The sequence below is a fragment of the Vanacampus margaritifer genome, chromosome 20, assembly GCF_051991255.1.
Source record: "Vanacampus margaritifer isolate UIUO_Vmar chromosome 20, RoL_Vmar_1.0, whole genome shotgun sequence".
Lineage (NCBI taxonomy): Eukaryota > Metazoa > Chordata > Actinopteri > Syngnathiformes > Syngnathidae > Vanacampus > Vanacampus margaritifer.
Window position 1 is genome coordinate 15,048,413 of NC_135451.1, and position 26,736 is coordinate 15,075,148.

Here is a 26,736-nt window from a genome sequence, read left to right on the forward strand (position 1 = left end):
GTGTGTGCCTGTGCTCAGCCATCAGGCCGTTTGCTCCCATGCTAGCAGACTGTAGCCGAGCGTGTTTGTTCATGCATCGCTCTGCTCATTAGCGTTAGCATTAGCTATCAAAGCGCCGCAGCCGTCACTAACAAGTGTCTGACTCCGCCCACCCCGGCTCCAGAGGCTATTTCGGGGAGCCGCTGCTGATGTCACCCGTCAGACATTCAACACAAGTGAAGCAGCTCTGACCTCCACCAAGGCCACTTTTAACCTCCACCCAGGCCGACCGTTGACCCCCCCTCCCAGTACGCAGCTCTGATTCCTCTGAGGGATTGGTGACCTCTGACCTTTTGGAAACTGCTGAGCTGGGAGGTAAAAACAAGGAAAAGTTTGGAAAGTCACCCGACACCGGGGTCACTACATGCTAATGCTAGCATGCTAGACTTCTGTTTGAATGTCATGTGCCACACCTTGAGTATACGTCTCATTTAAATACAAACACACACGCAACAAACACACGTGCGCATAAATCAGCTCGTCTCTCTCGAATAGTGGGGCCGTACTAGAATAAAGTGTAATTGCGCATCCACTACAGTAGGTGGCAGGGGCAAGCTTATTGTCAAGAGTGTTCGCAGGGAGTATAAACAATATTAATAAAGTTATTTAGCAGATTGATACTTTATGTTTTGCTTTCTTTGATGTTATAAAGAATACAATGTTATGCAGAAGTGTACTTATTAATTTGATAGACAAATGACACTATTTTTAGTTGAGAGGTAGAGGGGTGCAAAATATTTTCTTCTCCCTGGGCGTGCAGTGTAAAAGAAAATAACTGAGAAGCATTGACATAAATATACACAAGCGCACACACACACAGAATGACCTTTTTTTGTGGCTGCATCAATTTTTTTTATGGGGGGGTTTGGTGGTGGTGGGGGGGGGGGGTTGTGTATCAAAACTAATAATGTTATCAGGTACTTGGTATCAATATCGGTGACTACTCAGGATGGGTATTGGTGTCTGGAAAAAGTTGTCAAACATCCCGAGCATACACACACACACACGCACACACATCCAAAAACTGGCAGCAAGCAAATACACATCAAACAGACACACACAACAAACACACACATCCACACTTCTCCCAACAGAGGTAGCACAAAACAATCTCCCTCAGCAACCGGCACAGGGATACGGTTGCCATGGTGATGCTAAGGATTGGCTTCATACCAGGCCTCAGCTTACCTGAATGTTTTAATTGAAGGTGTGCGCGTGTGCGTGCAACGTGCGACAGGAAACCATTTGCAATGGCAGGGGAACACAGACGCGCGCGCGGACGCACACACACACTCACACACACGCGCGCTTAACATGTTTCGTCTTTGAATCCATCTGTCATTTTTCCACTTGTCTCACAACATTTACACATTTTATCAACACAATTATCTCTTAATCAACTTTGACCGCGCACACTTCTCTTACCTCTCACACACACGCAATTCCATGAAGTCCCTTTTTTCTGAATTGTGCGTGTGTGCATGTGTGTGCGTGTGTGTGCGTGCGTGTGTGTGTGTGTGAGACAACCTGAGGACCCGTCAAGTGCGAATGAGGGGGTCTGAAGTGGCGTCCCTCCACTAATGCAGGCTGAGGTGCGCGCGAGAGATAACTGCGGGCTCTCGCACTCTCACACCTCTCGCGCGCGCACACACACAAACACACGTGGACACACCCTCCCGTCTGCATTTTCCACATCTCTCACACACTCCGGGTATCCTCGAGGTCCTTAAGCGCACCAACACACACACACACACACACACACATGCACCGGAGCCATCAGACACACTCACATGCCACCATGTTGACTCACTTGTATGAGATGGATTGTGTGTGCGTGCGTGCGCGCGCGCGAGAGACGGCACAGCCTTGCTCAGGGCGGGTGTCAGTCTAAGATGACAGCTGACGACTGATTAGTCACATTGTGTGCGTGCGTGGCGTCCCCCCCCCCGCGAACGTACGCCATTTTTGTAATATCAGCACAATGTGCAGGTTAGCGTACTCTATTAGCATCGACGTTGTGATGTTTGTGTTAGTAGCACTTTGAAAGTACATTTGCATTGATTGCTGCTCAGCTTTTTATTATCACATTAAGAACAAGGGCTGCTTGTTACAGGCAGGCCTCAGCATTACTCTTGTCCGGCTAAAGTTTCATACGAGACACAAACAACAATGCGCACTTTGAGGGTTACTCTCCCGTCACGAGATTGGTCGTTATCTACTTCCTCAGCACAGGTGATGTCATCTTCAGTCGACACAGCAAGTGGAAAAAATTGTGTTTAAAGGTATAAATTGCACAAGAAAAATAATCATTCTGGACAAAATATTAACTTTAGTATCCCTTAAAGTGCAAAACAAAATAATGAAAAATACAAGAAACACTAACACAAAAATAGATTTATTTTTTGTGAATAACCGAAACGGTTGTATGGGAACATTTTATGAGTGTTGTGTGATCAAGTGTGAAATAAGTCCAAATCTGTCAGGGAATATTATGAAAGATGATATTCTGATATTATTTCTGTACAAATTGCCGAACTGTCTATTTGGCTGACTACAATCCTGTAGTAAGCCAAACATTGGCAAAAATGATTATTATTATTTTTATTTTATTTTTTTTTGCTTCAGTCTGCGTTGCGCAGAAAATTGAACATGTTCGAAAACAGCAGGGCGGTCAGTGGGTGTTCATAAGATCGCGATCAAAAAAGTCCATCAGACAGAAAAGCTTCCAACATGTCGCCGATGTTGTCGGCCCGTCCGTGTGGGCTGCGATGGATGCGAAAGGATCCGAATATCAATTTTAGCCGTCTCGCGGCGACACGTGTGGGCGGGTCGCCCGGTCACACGGCGCAAACGAGAGGATGAAGGGGCTGCTGTTTGTGTCAGGAGAAGATGGAGGTCGGGATGCTGTCCACCCACTTCCTGTGTGTGTGCTACTCTCATTGGTTACATAACATCCTCTCGCCGTTGATTACGATCGGCTAATGACAGCTAATGACATGCTAACGTGCTAGCGGTTGGTGTGCTAAAAATATTAACACCATCATGGAAATGTTTTCAATTTATTATTTAGAATATCAATATGTCTACAACCCAATTATGGATAAAAAATGGACCGATCCATTTTATGGGTCAATTTAACCCAAGAAGTTTTATACAAAATTATCAAATTTTGTATAAAACTAAAAAAAAAAAAGTTGGGTCAAATTGACCCAAGTAGAGGATCGGTCCATTTTTTTTTATTCATAGTTGGGTTATTTTTGACCCGACTGTTTTTTAGATTGTACCTTGTGAATTTTTTTCATGGACTGAATAATGATTTTGTGGAAGCCAATTAAATATTGTGCCGCAGGAAGTGTCCTGACGGTTTCGAGTGCCTGAAGGCGGGACGCAACCCCAACTACGGCTACACCAGCTTTGACACCTTCGGCTGGGCCTTCCTGTCGCTCTTCCGGCTCATGACTCAGGACTACTGGGAGAACCTCTACCACCAGGTACCGTTAGCATCCGCGGTAGCTACACGCTAGCCTCCGCAACGGCGCTAACCGTGGACGTGTGCAGACGCTGCGCTCGGCCGGTAAGACCTACATGGTGTTCTTCGTGGTGGTGATCTTTTTGGGCTCCTTCTACCTGGTCAACCTCATCCTGGCCGTGGTGGCCATGGCGTACGAGGAGCAGAACCAGGCCACCATCGCCGAGGCCTGCCAGAAGGAGCGCGAGTTCCAGCTGGCCGTGGAGCATCTGAAGAAGGAGCAGCAGGTCGGTGCTACATCGTTAGCTTAGCCACATGTTCTAACATTTACTGTATATACATATGCAGTATCTGAATTCACTTTACAAGGACTTTAAGACTTCCTCTTAACTTGTCCCACCAGGCCGCCGCACAGAAAGCCCCGGACTCGGACTCGATGATGTCACCAGAAGTGTCTCCCTTTGGACCTCCGCTGGACCTGATGGAGGAGCGGCGGCGAAGCCAGGCGCTGGTGGGGGTGGCTGACGTGGATGTCAACCTATCAGAGGAGAAGCTGCTGCAGGCGGACGGGGCGGAAAGCGCCAAGGTGAGGACAGCAAGAAGAAGTTTCTTATTATTGACGGAAATCTGCACGCAGATGGAGGCCATAGTCACTTAAAAACATCAGGAGGTAACGTCTGTCCACCCACTTCCCTTCCCAGCCCCTCCACCCGCTACTGGCTCGCTCTTTCTCCACCAGAACGCGGCGGAGCAGCCAAGTGTCGTCCATCTTTAATTTCCGGCTGAGGAGCCGCGGCTCAGAGGCGGAGATGGCCGACGACGAGTACAGCGTGCCGGGCGACGTGGTGGAGAGCGCCGGGGGCCGCACGTATAGCGGCGGCACCTTCAGTGGAATCCTAGCGCAGCCGTGGCCCAAACGCCGCCCCAGCACCTACAGCACCGCCAGCAGGAGCTCACAGGTAACATCCCGTTGAAAGATGACGATTTTAACCTTGGAGAACCCACGGGTCAAATTTGGCCCCTATAAATTCTGCTACTCAAATAACAAAGACTTTTTTTTTTTTTTTTTACAAATTTAACTTCAAAAGTCCAGAGTGCCACTTCTGACCCCTGCATGGTGCTATCTAGTGGATGAATATTGCACTTACATGAGCCAGAGTGGTGGTGACAAGATGGCTGGCAACTGTTTTGTTGAGCTGGAAATCAATCCAAACAAAACCATCTTCTCTTTTAAAAAATTTTTTTTTGTTAATCTATTTCATATCATGTTGCAGAATGCTTAGGAGTATGTTTTATATATATATATATTGATAAATTAGCAACTCTGAGCTAGTTCAAAAAACAAGGGTTAAAATTGAAAAAAACATATATTTTGGTGTTCAGTGAACTTATAGCAGTCATTTAATGTATAATTCATAATTTTCCAAAGAAAAAAAGGGTTCTTGGTTTCTCCAGGGTTAACTTTACTAGTTTTAATGTTTATGTGCAGTGACAGGGAGACCCAACGCAAATGGAAATTGCCATTTATACAGGTCATCAAAAATAGACATGGTCAATATTATGATCAAAAATAAAAATATGACTGGCTATTATTTGTGATTTCCCGTTCTTAGCACGGTGTTAGCTACCCAAATATTCCTATAACTACTTCTAAGTGTCCGCTTGGATGTAGTGCTATGTAGCTTTCACACGTGTGCACACCACACATGCAAGACATAAATAATAATGAATACAATTAATATTATACCTGTGAAAAAATGTCTTCCATAAAATGATGATAGTTTGGTTCTGGGTCTGACATGGGCAAATGTCCTACACTGCACTAGAATATGAACCTGTTGTGTGTGTGTGTGTGTGTGTGCGTGCCTTCAGGTATTTTATCCCACGCTGAACATCAACGGGAAGCTTTTTGTTGCCATGGACCACAACGGGGTGGTCTCGCCGCCGCCGCCACTGCAGGGGCAGCTGCCCGCCTGCACCATGGAGAAGGTCAAGGAGGAGAGCGTGAGTGTTGTGTGCGTTGTCACAGTGGAAACAATGGCGGAGACTGCATCCGTCCAACACTCAGACATGTGAATTATGAATCAGCACTTTGCATAGCTGCGCTCTGATATCATGAGCTAAACACATGCGCGCGCGCGCACACACGCGCGTCCCAACTCCCGATAACAGGAAAACGCACTAGCATAGTAGGTTCAAAGGTGAAAGGAGCTGCTTGAAGCTGATGTTGGGCAAGCTGTCAATCAAGATAACCACGCCCCTTAGGGTGCGCATTTGCACATGCAGTTTTCATGTTCATCTAAGATTATCAATAAGGCAATTTGAACATATAAGCATGTTTGATTATGTTTCAAAATGTAATATGCAGGCTATTTTTGAACAGCGTGTTTTCTTATTGTTCTTAACATCAATTAAAAGTGGGTCACGACTTAGCCCATAGCGACGAAAAAAAAACACTGCGCTTGACCACAACAACATTTTGCCCACTTTGACCCCCCCTTCAGCCTCTTGAAAAGTGCGCAAAGTTGTGTGTGAGTGCCGAGCTTCCATCCCGCCGCTCGCAGCTGAGCCGGAGGAGGACGGATGGAGCTTGGTTGCCACGGAAATGTTACCATGGCAACCCACAGCCGCTAACCAGAGCACAACTGGTAGCCGGCGGCGATTTTTTTTTTTTTGTATTTTTTTTTTTTTTTTTTGCCAGCCTCCCTGATGGCGGCCTGGCAGACAGGCAGGACGGAGGAGGAGGCGGCGGCGGCGGCAGCATCGTGGGAGGTGACCTTTGGTAACCTTCGCGACGCTGCGTCATGTCTCGTTGGAGGGCGGGAAGGAAGTGTTACGCAAGCACACCTGAGAACGCTACGTGCTCCAAACTTTATCGGAATCGAAACCAGTGCAACAGTTGGGGCATCAAAAGTCAGCGTTGGGCGCATCTTTGAATCTCATTAGATTGTGTCCCTAATAAAGTGGCCACTCACACACACACGCTCATGCATGCACACAAACACACACAGATGCTCTGATAGCCTCAATCAAATGGCCGCATTAAGCAGCCCTTGCATCAAATCTCATTAAATTGTGTACCTAATGAAGTGGCCACTTTACTCACACACAAATACACACGCATCCATGCACACACACACACACAGACTCTCTGACAGCGTCAATCAAACGCGAGCATTAAGCAGCCCTTGCATTAAATCTCATTTGATTGTGTACCTAATGAAGTGGCCACACACACGTTAAAAAACTTGTACACTAACACACACACACACACACACACACGCAGTGACTTCTCTGAATCACTGAACTGCAGCCATTACCTGCTTATCGTACCTCAACGCCCTACACACACACACACACACACACACACATAAAAGAGGGCTTTATTTCAGGTCAAATGGTCAAACATTGTGTGTTCAATGCTGTCACCATGGCAACAGAGGATGCGGAAGCTGACTAAATCCACTTGGTCGTTGTGGACAACGAGGCACTCTTAAAGCAGCGATGCCGTCGCGAAGCCTTTTAAAAAAGTATTTCATCGTCCTCGTCTTTTCGCTGCGTGACATGCGTGCACTCACGGCCGACAACGAGGCGCTCGAAATCAGAGGGGCTGGCCGGGAGGGAAGATTTAGCAAGCGGCGACTCTTGTTTTGTGTGGCATTGACGTGAGCGTGTGCCGTGCGGCTGTGGCAGGTCCCCACTTCAAGCACGGAGCTCAGCACGGTTCTGTTTCCTCGGCCGGCGTCCACGCTGGGCTCGGTGCGGCGGGGCCGGGCGCCCAGCGCCGCCAGCCACCTGACGGACGCCATGGAGGGTGAGCCCAGCCAGTAGCTTATTTGGAATGTTGCTTAACGGTTACTTCAGTTCTAACATGCTCAACTTTAGCCTATTGAAGCTCATAAAAACATATTTTTTATTTGTTATCATTTACGGTATCAGCCGCGTTTGTAATTATTTTGTAACCCGACCGCTCAGAACTGGAGGAGGCCCACAAGAAATGCCACCCGTGTTGGTACGCCTTCGCCCATCGCCACCTGGTGTGGGAGTGCTCCCCCTGGTGGTTGAAGGTCAAGCGTCTGGTGAAGATCATGGTGATGGATCCCTTCCTGGACCTGGCCATCACAGTTTGCATCGTCCTCAACACGCTCTTCATGGCCATGGAGCACTACCCCATGACCGACGACTTCAACGGCATGCTCAGTATCGGAAACCTGGTAACGCACTCGGGGAACAATGCGTGCATATCGGGACCATGACACCTGGGACCTGTGGGCCACATAGAGCATTTTTTTGCATTCATGTTGCTCCTTTTTTCCCTAAAATAGCCTTTTTTTTCCCCTTTTTTTTTTTAAGTCTTATCGCATTAAACGATTGATTAATCTTTTTTTTTTTAAATATATTTTGTATTCATTTACTACAATAAATAGTTGATTGATCGATTTACTGTAATAAAAAAAGGCAAATATTAAAATATATATATATATATTTTTTACATACACCAATTTGTAGTTTTTTTTAAAAATATCATAATTAATTATTATAAAATAATTGTAATTATTTATTATAAAATATTTATAATAATAGTAATTATTAATTTAAAATTAATTATAATAATTGTAATAAAATAAATCAGAATCAAATATATTTTTTTGTTTACATTTTTTTTTCAATGCATTTATAATCTCAGTAAAAGACGGCTTTCGCTATTCTGACGGGCAGTGGCGATCTACTGTATTGCTAATGTGTAGTATTTAAAATAATTTACAATTAATTAATTTATTGTCATCGTACAACATTCAACAAAATATTTGTGCATCTCCGGATTCTTGAAAACAAAATCTTTAAAAAAAAAAAGAACTAATAAATGCTCACTATAAGCTCATCTATGCGGTCAACAACGTAAACATTTAATAATAGGGATTTTTTAAAGGAAATAAAACAGCTAAATGAATGTGCATATATATTGCGAGACTCGTAATTGTGGCCCACAGGCCATAGTTTGCTATTCCCTGCTTATCACGGGAGATACATTACAGTCAAACCCGTGATAGGTGAAAATCCGCCAGTAACCGAAGACCCTTACAACGAACGTGGGCTAGCTAAATGCTAACAGTTAATGCAAAACGCCATTGACGGCTCTCAGAAATTAGCATCAATAGCGGGGTAATTCAAAACCTTGAAACATCTGCTACCAACAACATTGTGGACATTGATTGTCTCAGCACAGTCATGTCCTGAACTGATCCTCCACGCACACACGCACACACACACACACATAGACAAACAAGCCGAAAGGCTAAAAGGCAAGCTAAAGGCAATGCAAACATCTGTGGGGATTACAGGATTTATCCAGTTAACAATTGAGCGGCGCTGCGCTCTCTGGGCCTGACACCATGACTCGGCAATTTCTCAGACCTCAATGGCTTGAAAGTTTGCAGCGTTCACATAAGAAGAAGAAGAAGAAGTGTGTTGACGCTGCACTGTGCGCAGCGTGTCACATGACTGCAGATGACAGCAGCGGCCTTTTCGTACTCCGGAGGTGGCGAAAGTACGCACACCCTGCATTTAAGTTCAAGTACAGATATTGGCAAATTGTGAACATAGGAAAATGTTTTTTTGGGTACATTTTCTTTTCTGCCTTTATTATTCAACTCTATCTTTTTCTTAAAAAGTTGGACATTTTTGAATATTTAATTATTATTTTTTATCTAAAATATTTTATCTAAAAAATTAATATGTAAAAAAAAAAGAAGAAGAGAATTTCTACATTTTTTGGGACATTATGGTCATTTCTACGTTTCTTTTGTTTTTGGACATTTTATGGTTTACGGTACATTTTCTTTTCTGCCTTTTAAATTCAATTCTTGGCAATTTCAACACTTTTTTTTTAAATCTATTTTTCTTGTAACTTAAAAATTTGGCCGTTTTCGAATATTTAATTATTAGTTTTTATCTAAAATATTTTATCTAAAAAATGAATATGTAAAAAAAAAGAAGAGAATTTCTACATTTTTTGGGACATTATGGTAATGTCTACGTTTCTTTTGTTTTTGGACATTTTATGGTTTACGGTACATTTTCTTTTCTGCCTTTTAAATTCAATTCTTGGCAATTTCAACACTTTTTTTTTTAAATCAATTTTTCTTGTAACTTAAAAATTTGGCCGTTTTCGAATATTTAATTATTAGTTTTTAGTTAAAATATTTTATCTAAAAAAATAAAAGATCATTTCCACATTTTTCCCCCCCATCAGCTCCACAGGGATCAACTTCTTCCTTTTTTGGACATTTTATGGCTTTTTATTTTTTTTTACTTTTTTGTCTGCCTTTTTTTTGCTATTAATTTTATGCCTTTTTTTTTGCTAACAATTTTCTGCCTTTTTTTGGGCACTTTTGTCGACATTTTATGCTAATTTCTACCTTTCTTTTTTTTTCTGACATTTTATGTTTTTTTTTTAAATTCAATTCTCATTTTTGGCAATTTCATGGACAACTTTTTCTCTTTTTCTTACAACTTTAAAATGTGGACATTTTTAAAGATTTTTTTTTTTATTATTTTTTTATCTAAAATATTTTATCTGAAAAAATAGAAATATGGGAAGTAAAAGATAATGTTTTTAAAAAAAATCCATCAGATCCACAGAGAGCCACAGGAGAGGGACCAAAGAGCCACATGTGGCTCCAGAGCCGCAGGTTGCAGACCCCTGATGCAGTCAAATACAGTCAAATATGTAGTAGAAAAAAACAAAGAATGACGAAAAAGGAGTGGTCAGGCTCTCCCTGGCGGAGGTAACAGTGTTGTCATTGTTACGTTTCAGGTGTTCTCCGGCATCTTCACAGCAGAGATGATTCTGAAGATCATCGCTCTGGACCCGTACTACTACTTCCAGACGGGCTGGAACATCTTCGACAGCATCATCGTGTGCCTCAGCCTGATGGAGCTCGGGCTGTCCGACGTGGAAGGCCTCAGCGTGCTGCGATCTTTCCGACTGGTGAGCGGCATCTTCGGCGCACGCGCGCGGGCGACGTCGCCCGCGACAAAATCCCCCATCTTGTCTTTCCGTCTCGTCCGTGGTCAGCTGCGCGTGTTCAAGCTGGCTCGCTCGTGGCCGACCCTGAACACGCTCATCAAGATCATCGGCAACTCCATGGGCGCGCTGGGCAACCTGACCCTGGTGCTCGCCATCATCGTCTTCATCTTCGCCGTGGTGGGCATGCAGCTCTTTGGCAAGAACTACCAGGTGAGTGGGTCCTGACCGTTTTTTTTTTTTTTTTTTTTTTTTTTTTTGGAGTGTTTCCTGTGAAAAGTACGTTTTAAGACGGCATATTATTGTCATGTTTCATTGAAACAAAGTTTAATTATGACTCCGTTGTGTTAAAATGTGTCTTGCGTGTTGAAATAGGTGTGTTGTAATTTTCTATATAAAAGTTGGAAAACATTGACTAAATTGTCAAATTAGTCGACTAAAATTGGATTGAAACTAAAATTAGAGCTGTCAAACGATGACATTTTTTAATCAGATTGATCACATTTTAGAATTTCGATTAATCATGATTAATCACATTGCTTTTTATCCCCAAAAAAATGTGCCCGTCAAATTTGAGGAGCACCTGTTATTTATTTATTTTTTTATTATTATTTTTTCCCTCTTTTTTTGGGTTCATTCTTTCTACAATTGATGTTATGAAGATGTCGTCCATATTTTTTGATCCACTCCACGCTCTCGTCCTCCTCTTTTTCTAATCAGTTAATTACTTGCATGATTTCAAATGAAAAAAAAAAAAAATGACCCCAATATTTAGACTAGAATAAATATTCTGAATGTCATCATTGACTTTCAAATCAAGCTAAACGATCATCCGCGGTCAAAATTAATAGTGTGATTAATGTGAGTTAAGATATGATTAATGCAATATTTTTTTGTGATTAATCAACGAGTTAACGCTTTAACTAAAATACAACGAGATGACTAAATTATGTCAAACTTTAATTGTTTTAGTCCAAAGACTATAATAAAAATTTATTAAAATTTCTTGTCAAAGTTAACACTGGAGGGAGGTGCGCAATCGTGTTAAATTTGTCAGCCATTTTTAAATTTAGTCTCAGTTTTAGTCCAGTTATTAGTTTTTAGCATATTTAGTCAACCTCATCCTGTTTTTATTTAGTCAAGTTTTAGTTGACTACAAGTCAAGCGTTTTAGTCTTTATTTTAGAAACATAAAAGAAAACAATATTATTCGTCAACGTTTTAGTCTAGTTTTAGTCAGGGCAATTATTTTACTCTTTTTACATTGAAAAATATTATCACATAGTATTTCATTTAATTTTCTTTCCTCTTTTTTGTTGAAAAACAACGTCACCCACAATTACAGTATGTCAACAAGTGGCTACTACGGCTACATGCTACGAGCTAGTAAATTAGCCAGTATTCGTTAGCGGGTCAGATTAACGTTATTATTGGACCGTCATTGCCGTTGGATTCATGTTACGTTATAAACAACCACCACTTAAAAAAAAATGCTTACAAAATCATAGAATTTTTGTCTCGTCTTTGAAAATATTTTCCGTTTTAGTTTCGTTAACGAAATTAACATTAGTCCAGATCCAAAGTGGATCCGGACAGTAGGTTATAACGCGGGTCCCCCCCCCCCCCGGCGAGACGACCGTCGTTGACCTCTCACCCCGCTGACCTCCCCCCTCAGGACTGCGTGTGCAAGATCTCCAAAGACTGCTCGCTGCCCCGCTGGCACATGAAGGACTTTTTCCACTCCTTCCTCATCGTGTTCCGCGTGCTGTGCGGCGAGTGGATCGAGACCATGTGGGACTGCATGGAGGTCGCCGGGCAGCCGCTCTGCATCCTCGTCTTCATGCTCGTCATGGTCATCGGGAATCTGGTGGTGAGTCTGTTCTCCTCGAACAAACCCCCCCCCCCCCCCACCCCCGCCTCCCTCCCTCCACCCCACGAGACCTTTTCAACTGCTTCATCATCACGTTTGGAGACAGGCTCGAATGCCTGGAACAAAGATTTGCTGTGGAAGAATCCAGGCAGGGATTTTTTTTTTTTGTTGTTGTTGTTGTTGAGTCTACATGATTCTAAAAGGCATTTACATCAAATCGAAATTGCCTACTGGATTATTATTTTTATTTTTTTTTTGATATCGTCTCAGTGTCGGTATCGAGGTACTTTATGCAATTGGAGCGGTGGTGTCCAAACTACGGCCCGGGGGCCATTGGTTGCCCACCATGCGTTTTGTCAGTGGCTAAAAATGACATTTGACTCGACCTGCAAGGCTAGTTAAAAAAAAAATAAAAATAGGTGCGAATATTGTTTTTCTAAATGTGAAAATAAGTTAATTTCTCTTCAAAACACTTGTGAATAAATAAATAATTTAAATTTAGTTCCTTTCACTTTTTACTTTGTGTCAACGTTCGATTTATGAAGATTTGGCATTTAACTCTTTGACTGCCAGACGTTTTCAGAAAAGGGATGCCGTGGGTGCCAGCCGATTTGAAGCATTTTGACTGATCTTTCAAGGTCCATAGAAAATTATGTGTTTGGACTATGGAAACACACATACTACCAAAAAAAGATTGGACTCTCATCTTTCATCAGAAAAAAAAAAGTTTGTTTCTACCTTATTCCGTTTTTCAGTAATCCACAATAGAAAATGGTTAGTTTCACCTCTGTTTTGAAACAAACGTCTTTTAACGTCTTTGGCACTCCTCCATAGGATTTTACTAAACGTTATTTAACGTTTTTGGCAGTCAAAGAGCTAATCATCTTACGATAGTTTTCTTCATTTTTTAATTTTTAATTTTTTAAATTCCTGAACGTGGAGATGGCCGAGTGCCGATACAAGGTATCGGTATCGGGCGGACACAAGGCCTTATTTCAAGGTATCGGTACTCGTGACGGCAGCCAATATCAGTATTGACCTTTTTTTTTGTGGTTGTTCTACGATATCAGGAACTAAAAATTATTAGAAGAATGGAAAATGACCATTGATTTTATGCAATTTCCAGCAATAATGCTATATTGAGATATGCTATAGCTGTTTTGTCAAAATTATCTATCAGTGGTTTAATAGAAATTTTCATGTATCAGTACTTGATATCGGTGACTATTCAAGGGTTGGGTACTGATGGTACAAAGTTTCCCAAAAATACTTTTTTTTTCCTACCAAGTATCTGTTGGCAACACCATTAGAGAAATTCCTATTTGTCAACATTTCCTTTTTAGCCGTTTGTGCGCATGTACAGGCACACACACACACACACACACACACACACACACACACGTGCACACTCAGCAGCTCATCTTGCTCGACATGAAGAGCATAGAGGAGAGATTTCTTTTCTGTGGATAACGAGCTCGCCTATCATCTTCCACTCCACACACACGCACACACACACACACACACACACACACATACACACTTTCCACACACAGTAGCTCAGCTTTCTATGAAATTTACCCCATGAAGCTGTCACATGTCTGCACTTCCATCATTGTATCAACGCGCGTGTGTGTGGGTGTGTGTGTGTGTGCACGTGTGTGTGTGTGTGTGTGTGTTTGTCTCCATTGTGGTTGCTCAAAGCAGATTGGGGCGGACGGTGGTGTGTGCTAATCAAACACACGCGCACACACACACAAACACACGCTTATTCTTCTGCTGTCAGCGGCAGCAACTCTATCTCCTCCTGCAGGGGACGGGCTGACCCGAGCCAATGAATGAATATGTCGGACACAAATGTGTGTGCGTGTGCGCGCGCGCTTTCAGCTGCGGCAGGTGAGCAGATGTTTAGTTTGCTCTTTCTTGCTTATGACAAACGAGCAGGTGAACGCGTTTCCCTGAGCAAGCAGTTCACCTGCTGAGCACCTGCCTCCCTACGCCGGGCGACGCCACCCTCCTCTTCCTCGTCCCTCCTCGCCCTCCTCCTCCGCCTCCTTTTCACGTTTTGACAAGGAGGGAGCCGGCCCGCTGCGAAGGCAATCACGCTGAACATGGACACAAAGCAGCCATTTAGTTGCAGGCTACAAACTTTTGTTCCTGTTTCTCCTCCTCATCCTCCCTCTTGGTCCTCCTCATTCTCATCCTCTCTCCTCTCACTCACTTGTCCTCCTCCTCATCCTCATTCTCCCTCATCTTTCTTCTCCTCACTCCTCATCATTTCTTTTCCTCCCTCCTCATTATCGTTTCCCCTCTTCGTCCTCCTCGTTTTCATCCTTGCTCCTCTTCCTCATTCTCACTCCTCTTTCTTCTCCTCACTCCTCATCCTTTCTTTTCCTCTCCTCATCCTCCCCTTCCCTCCCTTTGCTCCCTCCTCCTCATCCACCCTCTTGGTCCTCCTCATTCTCAACCTCTCTCCTCTCACTCACTTGTCCTCCTCCTCATCCTCATTCTCCCTCATCTTTCTTCTCCTCACTCCTCATCATTTCTTTTCCTCCCTCCTCATTATCGTTTCCCCTCTTTGTCCTCCTCGTTTTCATCCTTGCTCCTCTTCCTCATTCTCACTCCTCCTCATCCTTTCTTTTCCTCTTCTCATCCTCCCCTTCCCTCCCTTTGCTCCCTCCTCCTCATCCACCCTCTTGGTCCTCCTCATTCTCATCCTCTCTCCTCTCACTCATACTCCCTCCTTGTCCTTGTTCTCCTCTTCCTCATTCTCCCTCCTCCTCACTCCTCATCCACACTCCTCATCCTCTCTCCTCATTCTCCTCTTGCCTCCATTTGCTGCCTCCTCATTTTCCTCATTATCGTTTCCCCTCTTCGTCCTCCTCATTCTCATCCTCGCTCCTCTTCCTCATTCTCACTCCTCTTTCTTCTCCTCACTCCTCCTCCTTTCTTTTCCTCTCCCCATCCTCCACTTCCCTCCCTTTGCTCCCTCCTCCTCATGCTCCTTCTTGGTCCTTCTCATCCTCTCCTCTTCCTCATTCTCCCCCATCTTCCTTCTCCTCACTCCTCATCCTCTCTCCTCATTCTCCTCTCCCCTCCATTTGCTGCCTCCTCATCCTCCTCGTTAGTTTTCCCTCTTCATCCTCCTCATTCTCATCCTCGCTACTCTTCCTCATTCTCACTCCTGTTTCTTCTCCTCACTGCTCTCCTCATCCTTTCTTTTCCTCTCCTCATCCTCCACTTCCCTCCCTTTGCTCCCTCCTCCTCATCCTCCTTCTTGGTCCTTCTCATCCTCTCCCCTCTCACTCGTACTCCCTCCTTGTCCTCGTTGTCCTCTTCCTCATTCTCACTCCTCTTTCTTCTCCTCCCTCCTCCTCATCCCTTCTTTTCCTCCCTCCTCGTCCTCATTTCTCTTCCACCTCTCCCTTGTCCTCCCTCCTGCTCCTCCTCCGTGTCCATCCCCCGGCCCCCTTTTCCTTGCCCTCCCTCCACCCTCCCCCTCTTGCTCATCCTTCTCCCCCCCCGTCCTCCCACCTTACAAACTTCCTCTCGCCCCGTCCCTCAGGCTGCAGTCCGTCTTCCCGGGGGGTTTGTTCACAGCACGTTGTTGTGATGAGGAGGAACACCAAAAACAGATCACCTCGCTGCTCGTTTATCACCCACACCTGTGCTTGCGTGTGTGCGTGCGTGCGTTTGCGTTAGAAAGAGACTACCTGAGGTGAACTTTACTGAGTTCACACAGAGAGGTTTGTTTAAATCGCTGTGACATAAAAAACACATTTCATCTAGCAAAGTCACAACAAAATCAGTACGCGTTATACACACACACGCACGCACACATTCTATATTTTGTCTTTCATGTTCCCTCATTACTGGCTGAGAAATGAGATGTAAACAACTTTTAAATGAGTAGGAAAATGTCCTTTACTGTAATCCTGCAACTCATTTTCTGCCTTCCTTGGGGGAGGTAAGACGCGTGCTTGTTTGTTAGCATGCGTTGGCTTGCGCCAGGTCATAGGTCACGGTCTGCTGGCCGTGTTGCTCTGTGGGCCAATCAACGGCATCGATTTGTTGCTGCCCGTCCTCCAATCACACGCCGGTATTTTGGGTCAGCCACATCTGACTTGTGGTGGCAGGATCTCACAAACAAAACACACACGCACTGACACTTGCTGATGATGTCGATACGCAAAACACAACAGACCCGATCGGGTCGCAGATATTGACCCACTGGCCCGGTTTCTTCTTACACAAACACAACTGGAAGCTTCTGGATCCAATAGTAATTGTGCATTGAGTTGCTCTGTTGTGTTGTCTCGCACACAGAAACACACACCCTCACTTGTACGTGTGGCATTTTGGTATGATTGCTAAAATGCTAAGCTACATGCTAAAGGTCACTTATGTTGACACAGACCACACACACACACAAACACACACGCTAGCAAATCTTTCTCACTGACCAGTGTTGTATGTGTCAGTTAGAATGAATGCTAACATGCTAAGCTACACGCTACATGCTGCATGGCTTAGCCGTTGTCGTCAATGTGTGTGTCCCCAGTTGCTGAACCTGTTCCTGGCGCTGCTCCTCAGCAGCTTCAGCTCTGACAATCTGTCGGCGCCCGACGACGACGGCGAGATGAACAACCTCCACATCGCCCTCCACAGGATCGGCCGAGGCCTGGCCTGGTGCCGCCGTCAGGTGGGAGAGCGCTTTACTTCACTCTAGCCTAGTCCTTCTCAAAGAGGGGCGAGGTGGAAAACATGTTTTTTTGTTTTTGCCATACTAGAACTGCAAACTGTAATTACACATCCACTACAGTAGGTGGCGCTCTCATTGTCAGAGACTGCGAACGGAGGATTTGTGCCTCTGCAGACGTGCACTTACGATTTTATTATTATTATTATTATTAACAAAAAAATAATTGCGAAACACTGCTATAGCCGCCCAAAAAAAAAAAAAAAAACCCTCTACTCATGCCTTGTTTTTCGCAGGTAGTGGATTTCTTCAACGGGAACCTGAAGCGCCGGCGGCAGAAGCGCAAAGAGGCCAAAACCATGATGAAGCTGAAGCGTCTGAGCAGCGTCCACGCCGAGGTCAACGGCGCCGTCATAGGTACGGCGCCCGGCTGCCACGACCACGCCGCGCCCCTTAACCTTCACCTCCACCTTCCAGGACGCCACGTGGAGAAGTACGTGGCGCCCGAAGACGACAGCTACATGACCAACCCCAACCTCACCATCAGCGTGCCCATCGCCCCCGGGGAGTCCGACGTGGAATTCCCGGAGGAGGACGAAGAGGACGAAGACGAGGAGGTGGACCAAGAGGACCGAAGCGACGACTCGCAGGAAGACGACGGCGAGCAGGACGAGGTAACTTGGCGACTTGTGTGTGTGCGCAGAAGGAGATACTTCTTTGCGTCTAACATGAAACGACAGATTTGTGTCATGCTCCGTGTGTGTGTGTGTGTGTGTGTGTGTGTGTGTGCGCACGCTGACTCAGTTAATTATGATTATGTCATCTTTAATCATCCGGCGCACCTGGTTTGTTGTCTCACTTGGCTTCCGACTTCCTGGGAGGAAGTTGTTCAGCGTGATGTCACAAAGTCTGTTAGCCAATCAACTGACAGGTTAAAGTTCAAGGCCCGTCGAGTTGTCTTCCAAAAACAATCATTGGTCCATTTAAGCCCTCCGGAAGAAGATGAGCGCCGTTGACATGGTTGACGCTCGTGCTAAGCTAATGCTAAGCTAAACAGCAGGTGTGTTCTGTTGCCCCCGTCGGCGGAGGGTTACCTTTGACCCTCGTGCAGGTGTCGTCTGCAGTAACAAAGCTTTGATTTGCTCATCAAAAACGTTCTCTAACCTTCAAACGACCTTCAGACGGCAACAACACGCTTACTGTTTTATTGCATTTGTAGCCTAAAATTGGGTAAATAAATGGTGTGTGTTTTTTTTTTTTAATTAATTTATCTTAATTGCTTAATTGATATATTGTAAAGAATGTAATAATAATATTGGCCAAATGTGACATTTCACATATAATTTTTTTTAGTTTTATTTGTATTAATTTACTCAATTATCTATGACAAAATAATCAAGAATCCTGCATTAATTTTTCCTAAAATGGCTAAAATTGTATTTATAATTTTTTAATTAATCTAATTTATTTTTCTATTTTGTAAAAAAATTGTCATATTAAAATTGGTAAATAGTAGTACAGTTAACAAAAAAATCTGTAATTAATTATTAATAAGAAATTATTTTATATATATATTATATATTATCTATATTTTTTGCATAATTTTTTTCCTGTGTGTGCGCGCGTGCCCTTGTTACATGCAAACAAACACACTTGCACACACGTGTCTTGACATGAAACAATCCACACGCCGTCATCCCCATACACAATACAGGACGATGATGTTGTTGATGATGATGATGTTATGATGTCATGGTGACGCGTGGTCATGCGCTCGGCAGAAGGACGACATCAGCCTATCAGAGGGCAGCACGGTGGACCTGAGGAAGCCCGGAGAGGAGGAAGACGAGTACTCCGAGATGGCCGAAGAGGCCATGGACCCCGAAAACTGTTTTCCTGATAGTAAGCCGTGTCCACACACACACACACACACACACACTACAACCAATGTGCTTATCAGAAGTTGCAAAAGTAAAAGTACCCATTTACATAAACAGAAGTAAAAACGTACAAAGAAAAGCATTGTACGTGGTGACCTCACGAAACGCTGATGACATCATCGCCGGGGTGACAAAATGCTTTTGCGCTTAGTCGCGCAGTCAGCGAGTTGGCTCCGCGACGCAAACGGCTGACGAGTGTGATGTCATCGGCGGGAGCCCCGCCCCCTCGACCTCATCCCTTCACGGGGAGATTTATGGAGGCGGTCCAGGTGAGAGCAGCACCTGCGCGTGTTCCCTCCTGACTCGGCAGCTTCACACCTTTTATTTACGCACATAACTCCCTTTCTCGTCGCAAAGAACACATTTTGCATTCTTATTATTTCCATGACTTTTCTCTATGCACTTATTGTGTTAGTAATAAGAATGCGTGGTGCCGGTGATTGGCACTTTTCATGATATCGGTGGTGCTGAGTGAATTGTAACAGATGTGCAAAGTGTTTGCCGCGGCTTGACAAAATGGCCGCGACACAATCGGGCCACCCAGCTGAGAACGCAGCGGCGTGCATGCGATGAATCCACATTTTTGACCGCCGTCGGTGCTTTTTCTGGTTCAAAGCCACACGGAAAATTAAAAAAAAAAAAAAAATTGAGATTAGGGTACTCTTGATTAAATACTATTTTTCTAAAATTACATTTGGAGCATTTTTAAATACTTTTAGACATTGTGACTGTCATCCATGTTGGCAACAAAAAAAAGAAAATCTGACTTATTTTTTTTTCTTTTTAAACATGATACCGAGCAAGATACATCATAGTATATCAAATCAGCTCCTTTCATTAAATTCTCTTTAGGTGTTGGATATTTCCTTCGCTTTTTAGCATCATTGCACAAAAAAAAGTCATTTTTGAACTTTTTTTATTTGGAAGACTGAATGAGTGCTTTGCCTGGAGAAGATTTAGCAGAAAACACGTTAACGTGTGGCACGGCGCCACCTGCTGGCGGCGCTGGCACCGCCCCCCCCCCCCCCCTGGCACCGCCTCCTGGCACCGTTGGGTCCCTGGCTCGTCACAGCAGATCAGTACCGGCAGCAGCTGACTCAGCACCGGTCCCGCTGCTGAGGGAACCTCTGAGACTGGAGCAGCAGCAGCTGTTCGTGTCGCGTGGCCTGCGCCATGATGGTGGTGGGGGAGTGGGTACGAATTGTGGCCTCCCCCCCACCCCAAAAATTAGGAAATCTAAAAACATCATCAACATAAAACATAACAAGTAACTAAACTGCCAACAACTTTTTTTTTTTTTCGTGTATGTTTTTGTGTTTTCATGCGTGTGTGTGCTCAAATTAGTGTGTGTGTGTGTGTGTTTGTGGCCATCTGGAGCCCGCCGAGGCCTCCCCATTTGGCAGGACGTCCGCTTGGTCCAGCGGCCGCGGGCCGGCGACCCGGCGAGCTGATGACATCATCGTCAGACATCCGATACATTAATCGATCATCAAAAATCAATCAACAAACGTTTACAGCATGTCATCCAGCCGCCGTGCACACGTTTGTATGTGTGTGTGTGCGTGAGGTGCGCCGCCACCGCCGCTAATTATTCACGTCGCAGGCAGAAAAGGTCAGCTGAGCGGGAAAATCCCAGCAAGTGTTGAGCAAGCTTGGAGATAAGTGAAGGTCACCATCTTGTTTTTCTACTTGTGATGAAGAACGCCTCGCTCGCTAGCGCCGCACACACACGCACACACACACGCACACACACGCACACCCGTGCTGAGCTCGGCTTATTTGGTGCAACTTTGCACATTCGCCGTACATGCATGTATGCGCGTACAAATACTTGTTTGTGGTGCATAAGTTGTATTTTTGTACTTTGCTTACGTATTTATTTTTACACTTTTATTAGACTTTTTACTCTCTGCATTTGAAAGCAAATACAGTTGCTGTTGTTTTAACTTTTCACCATGGTGATTTTTTTTGGGTCACTTGGGGGTCGCTATCCTCACTAGCTACATGGTATATCTGTGACTTTGAATGTGTGTGGCTTCAAAAGGCGTCGATAAAATTTAGTACGATTTAAAAATCGGTGACACTGTAAGCCTGCAAAATGGCGAGGGACAACTGTAACATTGCGTCGGCGCCATCTGGTGGCGCGCTGGTGTCAAGGAAATGTTTTGACACAAGTAGTGCTTTGACGCCATCTTGTAGCCAACATAGGCAACCATAAACCTTTTTTGCCCACCAATTTTCACTATCCTCTATACTATAAAGTTGTTAGCATTAGCTAATATAGCATTTTTGTGTTGACAGTGGAAGTGAGTTCCGTGAGAATGGCGCGCAACTAGTAGCAAACGTGCTAGTGACCGGTGGCCATGCTGAGCTCACGCCATCTTACTCATCGGTGAACTGGAAAACGAAGGATGCCGCTCACGTTAGCATTAGCCGCTCGTGTTAGCCTGGCAGAATGATTGACTGGCGTGTGCGTGTTATCGTTGAGAACGCACACATATGCAGAAAGATCACATGGATTTGCTCACATGCGGGGAGAAGGACCCAATGAACCTCGGTGACACACACACACACCTACACACACACACACACACACAGCATCGTTAGATTAGCTGCCTCATTAGGTCGCTAAATGCCAGCTCTTTGGCTGATGTGACGCCACACATGCATGCCATCAAGAGGGTGTGTGTGCGTATGCGTGTTGCGTGTGTTTGATGTCGTGTCAGGCGGAAGCGTGCCGCAGTGCCCACGAGCAAGTCGTGTTCACTGACACATGTTCTCCTTCATGTGCATAGCACCAGAGGTGGCCTGAGAACTGGACCGTGGTTACTTTACGGATTACTTGATTTCAAAAGTAACTAAGTTCGATTGGAAGTTACTCGGTTACATTCAGCATTTAAGTGTGCATGTTGCCACAGACCCACGGTGGGCACAATAGCAAAAAAATAAATCACAGCACTTGCTAAGCTAATGTAGCTTCAAATTTAGCATAGCATGCTAGCTGAAAAAAAAAGTGGTTCTATTAGAGCGATGAGTAGCAGGTTATTAGCATCACCGCTAGTGACATTATAAAATTCTAGTTCTGCTAACGCTTCACTAGTAGAAGTAGTAGCGAGCAGTTAGCCTCTCTCTCTGCTAACATCTCTGCTAAGCGCAGAGAAATATTACTGAATTGTCCTTACGAGTAAGGACAAAGAGCGCACTAACACGCGGACCTTTCCGTCGGATATCGAAGAAATACTCAACGGCTTGGCAGAGGCGTTTATGGTCTTCCCGGGCTGATTGAGTGGCGCGGCTTTAAATCACCATCAGACCAATTAGTAACCAAGGCGACGCAGCTTTAATTACACAGGCAATCAGCGGGGAGGGCCCATGAGAGTCGGTGATGATGTCATCAGTCACGAGGACCCAAATGGCTTCTTCTTGCTCATCCTGTCGGCTCGGTGGCCGTCCTTTGTGGTCACCGTGGCAACTCGGCAACCATCTTGGAAAGTGACTTTTTTTTTCTTTTTTTTTTACAGTGACCTATCTAGTGAGTTGGCTATTTTGTGCTGATTTTGTAATGTGTAGTGATTTTATATAAATATATATTTCAATAAAAAAAAAAAGAAGCTTTGAAGCGTCTCAAGCAGACTTTGACGATAATACATTTAGCTTTTGATGGCAAATAATTTATTTACATTTATTTATTTATTTTACATTTTTGGCAATTTTATGGACATATTGTCAGTGTCTGTGTCTCTTTTTCCTTTTTTGGTCATTTTATGTTTATTTCTGACCTTTCTGCCTTTTTGTTATAAATTTTCTGACATTTTTGACAATCTTGTGGACGTTTTATGGTCATTTTCGGGATTTCTTCTTTTGTTTTTTGACATTTTTATAGTTACTTTTTGAATGTTTTTTTTAAAAATATTTTTTATAAATGTTCTGACTTTTTGGCAATTCCAAATATATTTCATGGTCATTTTATGCCTTTCTTTCGTCGTTGGAAATTTTATAGTTGATGGTATATTTTATTTTCTGCCTTTTTTAAATGCAGTTCTCATTTTTGGCATTTCCATGGGCATTTTATGGTAATTTTTAAAAGTTTGTTTTTTATCCACCTTTCGTCACTCTTTTTCTGACAATTAAAATAATAATAATAATAATAATGAATTATTCTTTTTTTTAATCTAAATCATTAATTCATTTAAAGAATATTTTATATAAATAAATATGTAAAAAAAACAAAAAACAATAATTTCTACACATTTTTTCAGAGATCCATATGTGGCTCCAGAGCCGCAGATTTCAGACCCCTCGTCTCTTAAGTAACATATAGTGTGTGTGTGTCTTTGCAGTGTGCGTGTCCAGGTTCAAGTGCTGCGACGTGGACACAACGTCAGGCTTGGGCCAGGTGTGGTGGCGCTTGAGGAAGACGTGCTATCACATCGTGGAGCACAGCTGGTTCGAGTCCTTCATCATCTTCATGATCCTGCTCAGCTCGGGCGCGCTGGTAAGACTTTTTGGAGTCGCGCCAGCGAGACGCGCGTAACGTCCCGCCGTCCTCCTCTGCGTCGTCAGGCCTTCGAGGACATCTACATCGAGCAGCGGAAGGTGGTGAAGGTGATGCTGGAGTACGCCGACAAGATCTTCACCTACATCTTCATCCTGGAGATGCTGCTGAAGTGGCTGGCGTACGGGTTCAAGAAATACTTCACCAACTACTGGTGCTGGCTCGACTTCCTCATCGTGGACGTAAGTTGCCGACATCGACGTCTTGAAAAGCTTGAAAACTGCAATTGAGATGCAGTTTATTGTCAAACTAAACATTAAGAGAAAAAAACACGTAGCTTAGCCTTTAAGGCTGCTAGCGTATTGCTAATGCTAACGCCTAATGGGAATTGTCATAGACAGGCTAACAAATTTGAAAGCAAAGTGCGAAGAAGCGCTGGCGAATCCAAAGCGTCCCGCTTGTGGTCTCCTGCAGGTGTCGCTAGTGAGCCTGGTGGCCAACACGTTGGGCTATTCCGACTTCGCCGCCATCAAATCCCTGCGCACGCTTCGGGCCCTTCGCCCCTTGCGAGCGCTGTCCAGGTTCGAGGGCATGCGGGTAAGGAAATCCACTTGACTGGTTCTTCCTTGATGTGCATTTGAATTAAGGTCCTTCAACTCGTACACTCTTTGTAAGACAATTCAGCGCACTAGTAGCAACTACTGTGCCGCTTCTTGTGCACTTTTGACCTGCAATTAAACCTAACTAGTAAATTAGAGCATTTTTGACATGTCTGTGCACTAGTTGACTACCGCATGCTACTAGTGAATGCTCAAATGGCTTAAAGCTTTTCGAAAATGTATGCCTTGATCTCCAACATCGGGTTCAAGTACACTCTTAGTTCTCACTAGTAGGACAACTTTAGCATACTTGTAGGATGACATGTTGCTACTAGTGGAACAAAACTGTAAACTTGTTGAAATATGAAGCACTACATGTTAAATGATAATATAATAAATATTCAAACTTACTACTAGTACAGCACAGTCGTTTACGTGTAAGGTTGAATATGGTAAAAAGTGGTACCTAGTCGTTCTACTAGTGCATTGGATTGTCTTGTGACGGCAAAGAGTGTGCTAGTACCAGGGATGTGATTTTTCCGCTAATTCGCGGAATTCCGCTTTTTTTTATCCCCCCCACCCCAAAAAAAAAAAATCCGATTTTTTTTTTTTTTTTTAAGTAGTTCATTGTGTATGCACATGACTCCGACAGATAACATCTTCTGCTATAACAAAGACATTTGTGGTATGCTCTAATATGAGTTACTTTTCATTTGGTCATGATACAATTATTTGTTCATGAAATTTGAACTCTTCAACATTATTTATGTGTTAACTTAGTAATCACATTAGTTAGATATGACGATATTCTCAGTGATAGTTTTTAAAAGCAAAGGCAGTCCAATGTTTTTGAATGTGACTGATTTTGAGTTGACTAAAACTGCCATTTTATATGGGATAGTTCAATATACATTGAAAATTTATGCTGTTGTTTTGTCTTATTTCTTTGTCATGTGAGTGCATTGAAAGTACTTAAAAACACGGAAAACCCATGAGCTCCGGGGGGCTATGCCCCCCTTGTCCCCCCGCCAGGGCACTGCCCTGGACCTAGCTGGGTGCCAGCGGCCCCCAGACCCTCGGCTAAATTTTCAGATAATTTCACTTTGGTCAAATCACATCCCTGTAGTACATGCTAGTTCCTAACCCTTAAAGTGAATACAAAGGATATGGAATAAAAAATAAAAAAAACTGTGTCCTTGATAAGGAGGCTACTAGTGCTTGATGCATGCCTACTAGTTGGGCCTAGTAGTGTCACTAGTGCAGCACAGTAGTTTACGAGTCAAGTTTATGGATGTGAATTCCATGTTGAAGGCTGTTGTAAATACGATGCCGGAAAGGAAAAAAAAAAGTTGAATTGCTCACTAGTAGGACAAAATAGCACTAGCGGTGTAGAAGTTTACTAGTGTCATAGCAAAGCTTGTGAATAAACGCTGGACTGTTTTCCCATATTGGCGAGCGTTCTTGCAGGTGGTGGTGAACGCGCTGATCGGCGCCATCCCGTCCATCATGAACGTGCTGCTGGTGTGTTTGATCTTCTGGCTCATCTTCAGCATCATGGGCGTCAACCTGTTCGCCGGCAAGTTCGGCCGCTGCGTCAACCGCACGGGCCACAGCTACGACGCCGCCTTCATCAACAACAGGTCCGAGTGCCAGGCCCTCAACGACACCTCGCTCTACTATTGGACCAAGGTCAAGGTCAACTTTGACAACGTGGGAGCCGGCTACCTGGCCCTGCTGCAAGTGGTGAGCGCACTCGTCGCCACGGCAACGGCAGCGGCTTGCGATTGAGTCGCGGCTTGGCGGGTCGCCTTCTTCTTCGTCTTCTTCTTTCTGTATCTTTTTTCTTTCTCCTTTTCTTCTTCTTCTTTTTCTCTACTCATTCTTCTTCTTTTCTTCTCCTTCTCTACACCTTCTTCTCCACTCTTTTTTTCTTCTTCTTCTCTATCCGTTCTTCTTCTTCTTCTTCTTCCCTCCTTGTTTTTCTCTACTCTTTCTCTTCTTCTGTCATTTTTTTCTGTTGTCCTTTTCTTCTCTTTTTATTCTGTCACTTCTCTTTGCCCTCTTCTGTTCTACCGATTCTCCTTTTCCTTCTTTCCTTTTTTGTCATTTTCTTTCTCTTGTCTCTTGTCCTCCTTCCATCATGCCTTTTCCACCCTTGTCATTCTTCTTCTGTCTTTCTTCATCTCCATCTTGTCCACCTTCCTCTGTACTTCTTCATCCTCTTTCCGTCTTCTGCCATGTCAGTTAACATCTGTCCACTTTTTATTCATCTCCTCCTCCCTCCATCTTCTCTCCTCTCCGCTGCACTAAATGAACTCAAGCAAGCAATTCTCCCTCATGGCCGCCGCATCCTCGCGGTTCTCCGCCGCCGCGGGCGTGCTGCACGCCGCCAGTCAATCAGCCCTGAGAGGCTTTTATTTTTAGAGGCACTAAGTAGGCAGACATGAGGGCGAAAAGACGAGGAGGAGGAGGAGGAAGGAAGGGAAGGTTAGAAGAAAAACAGGAAGTGGAAAAAAAGAGGAAGGACGGAGGAGAAGAGATGGCTAACGCGTTGATTCACAAGCGCGTGGAAGTTGAATGAGTGCCGTCGCCTTGGCGACGG

General features: G+C 44.2%; 1 protein-coding gene across 3 annotated transcripts in view; it reads left to right on the plus strand.

Annotated features, from left to right (window-relative positions):
- The window catches only part of LOC144040156 (sodium channel protein type 2 subunit alpha-like), a 73,810-nt gene that overhangs the window by 36,966 nt on the left and 10,108 nt on the right, over positions 1-26,736 (plus strand). Inside the window, exons 10-27 of one of the 3 annotated variants that reach the window (XM_077554068.1) lie at positions 3,389-3,530; positions 3,598-3,795; positions 3,912-4,094; positions 4,210-4,467; positions 5,381-5,512; positions 7,202-7,322; positions 7,484-7,722; positions 10,326-10,499; positions 10,587-10,748; positions 12,210-12,404; positions 16,963-17,103; positions 17,397-17,517; positions 17,578-17,774; positions 18,882-19,002; positions 23,381-23,535; positions 23,604-23,777; positions 24,010-24,132; positions 25,602-25,877. In XM_077554068.1, coding sequence (XP_077410194.1) covers positions 3,389-3,530; positions 3,598-3,795; positions 3,912-4,094; positions 4,210-4,467; positions 5,381-5,512; positions 7,202-7,322; positions 7,484-7,722; positions 10,326-10,499; positions 10,587-10,748; positions 12,210-12,404; positions 16,963-17,103; positions 17,397-17,517; positions 17,578-17,774; positions 18,882-19,002; positions 23,381-23,535; positions 23,604-23,777; positions 24,010-24,132; positions 25,602-25,877 — 3,112 coding nt within the window. Of the gene's footprint in view, positions 1-3,388; positions 3,531-3,597; positions 3,796-3,911; positions 4,095-4,209; positions 4,468-5,380; positions 5,524-7,201; positions 7,323-7,483; positions 7,723-10,325; positions 10,500-10,586; positions 10,749-12,209; positions 12,405-16,962; positions 17,104-17,396; positions 17,775-18,881; positions 19,003-23,380; positions 23,536-23,603; positions 23,778-24,009; positions 24,133-25,601; positions 25,878-26,736 lie in introns of those variants that run through there. The other 2 variants (XM_077554067.1, XM_077554069.1) reach the window with 2 other exon arrangements.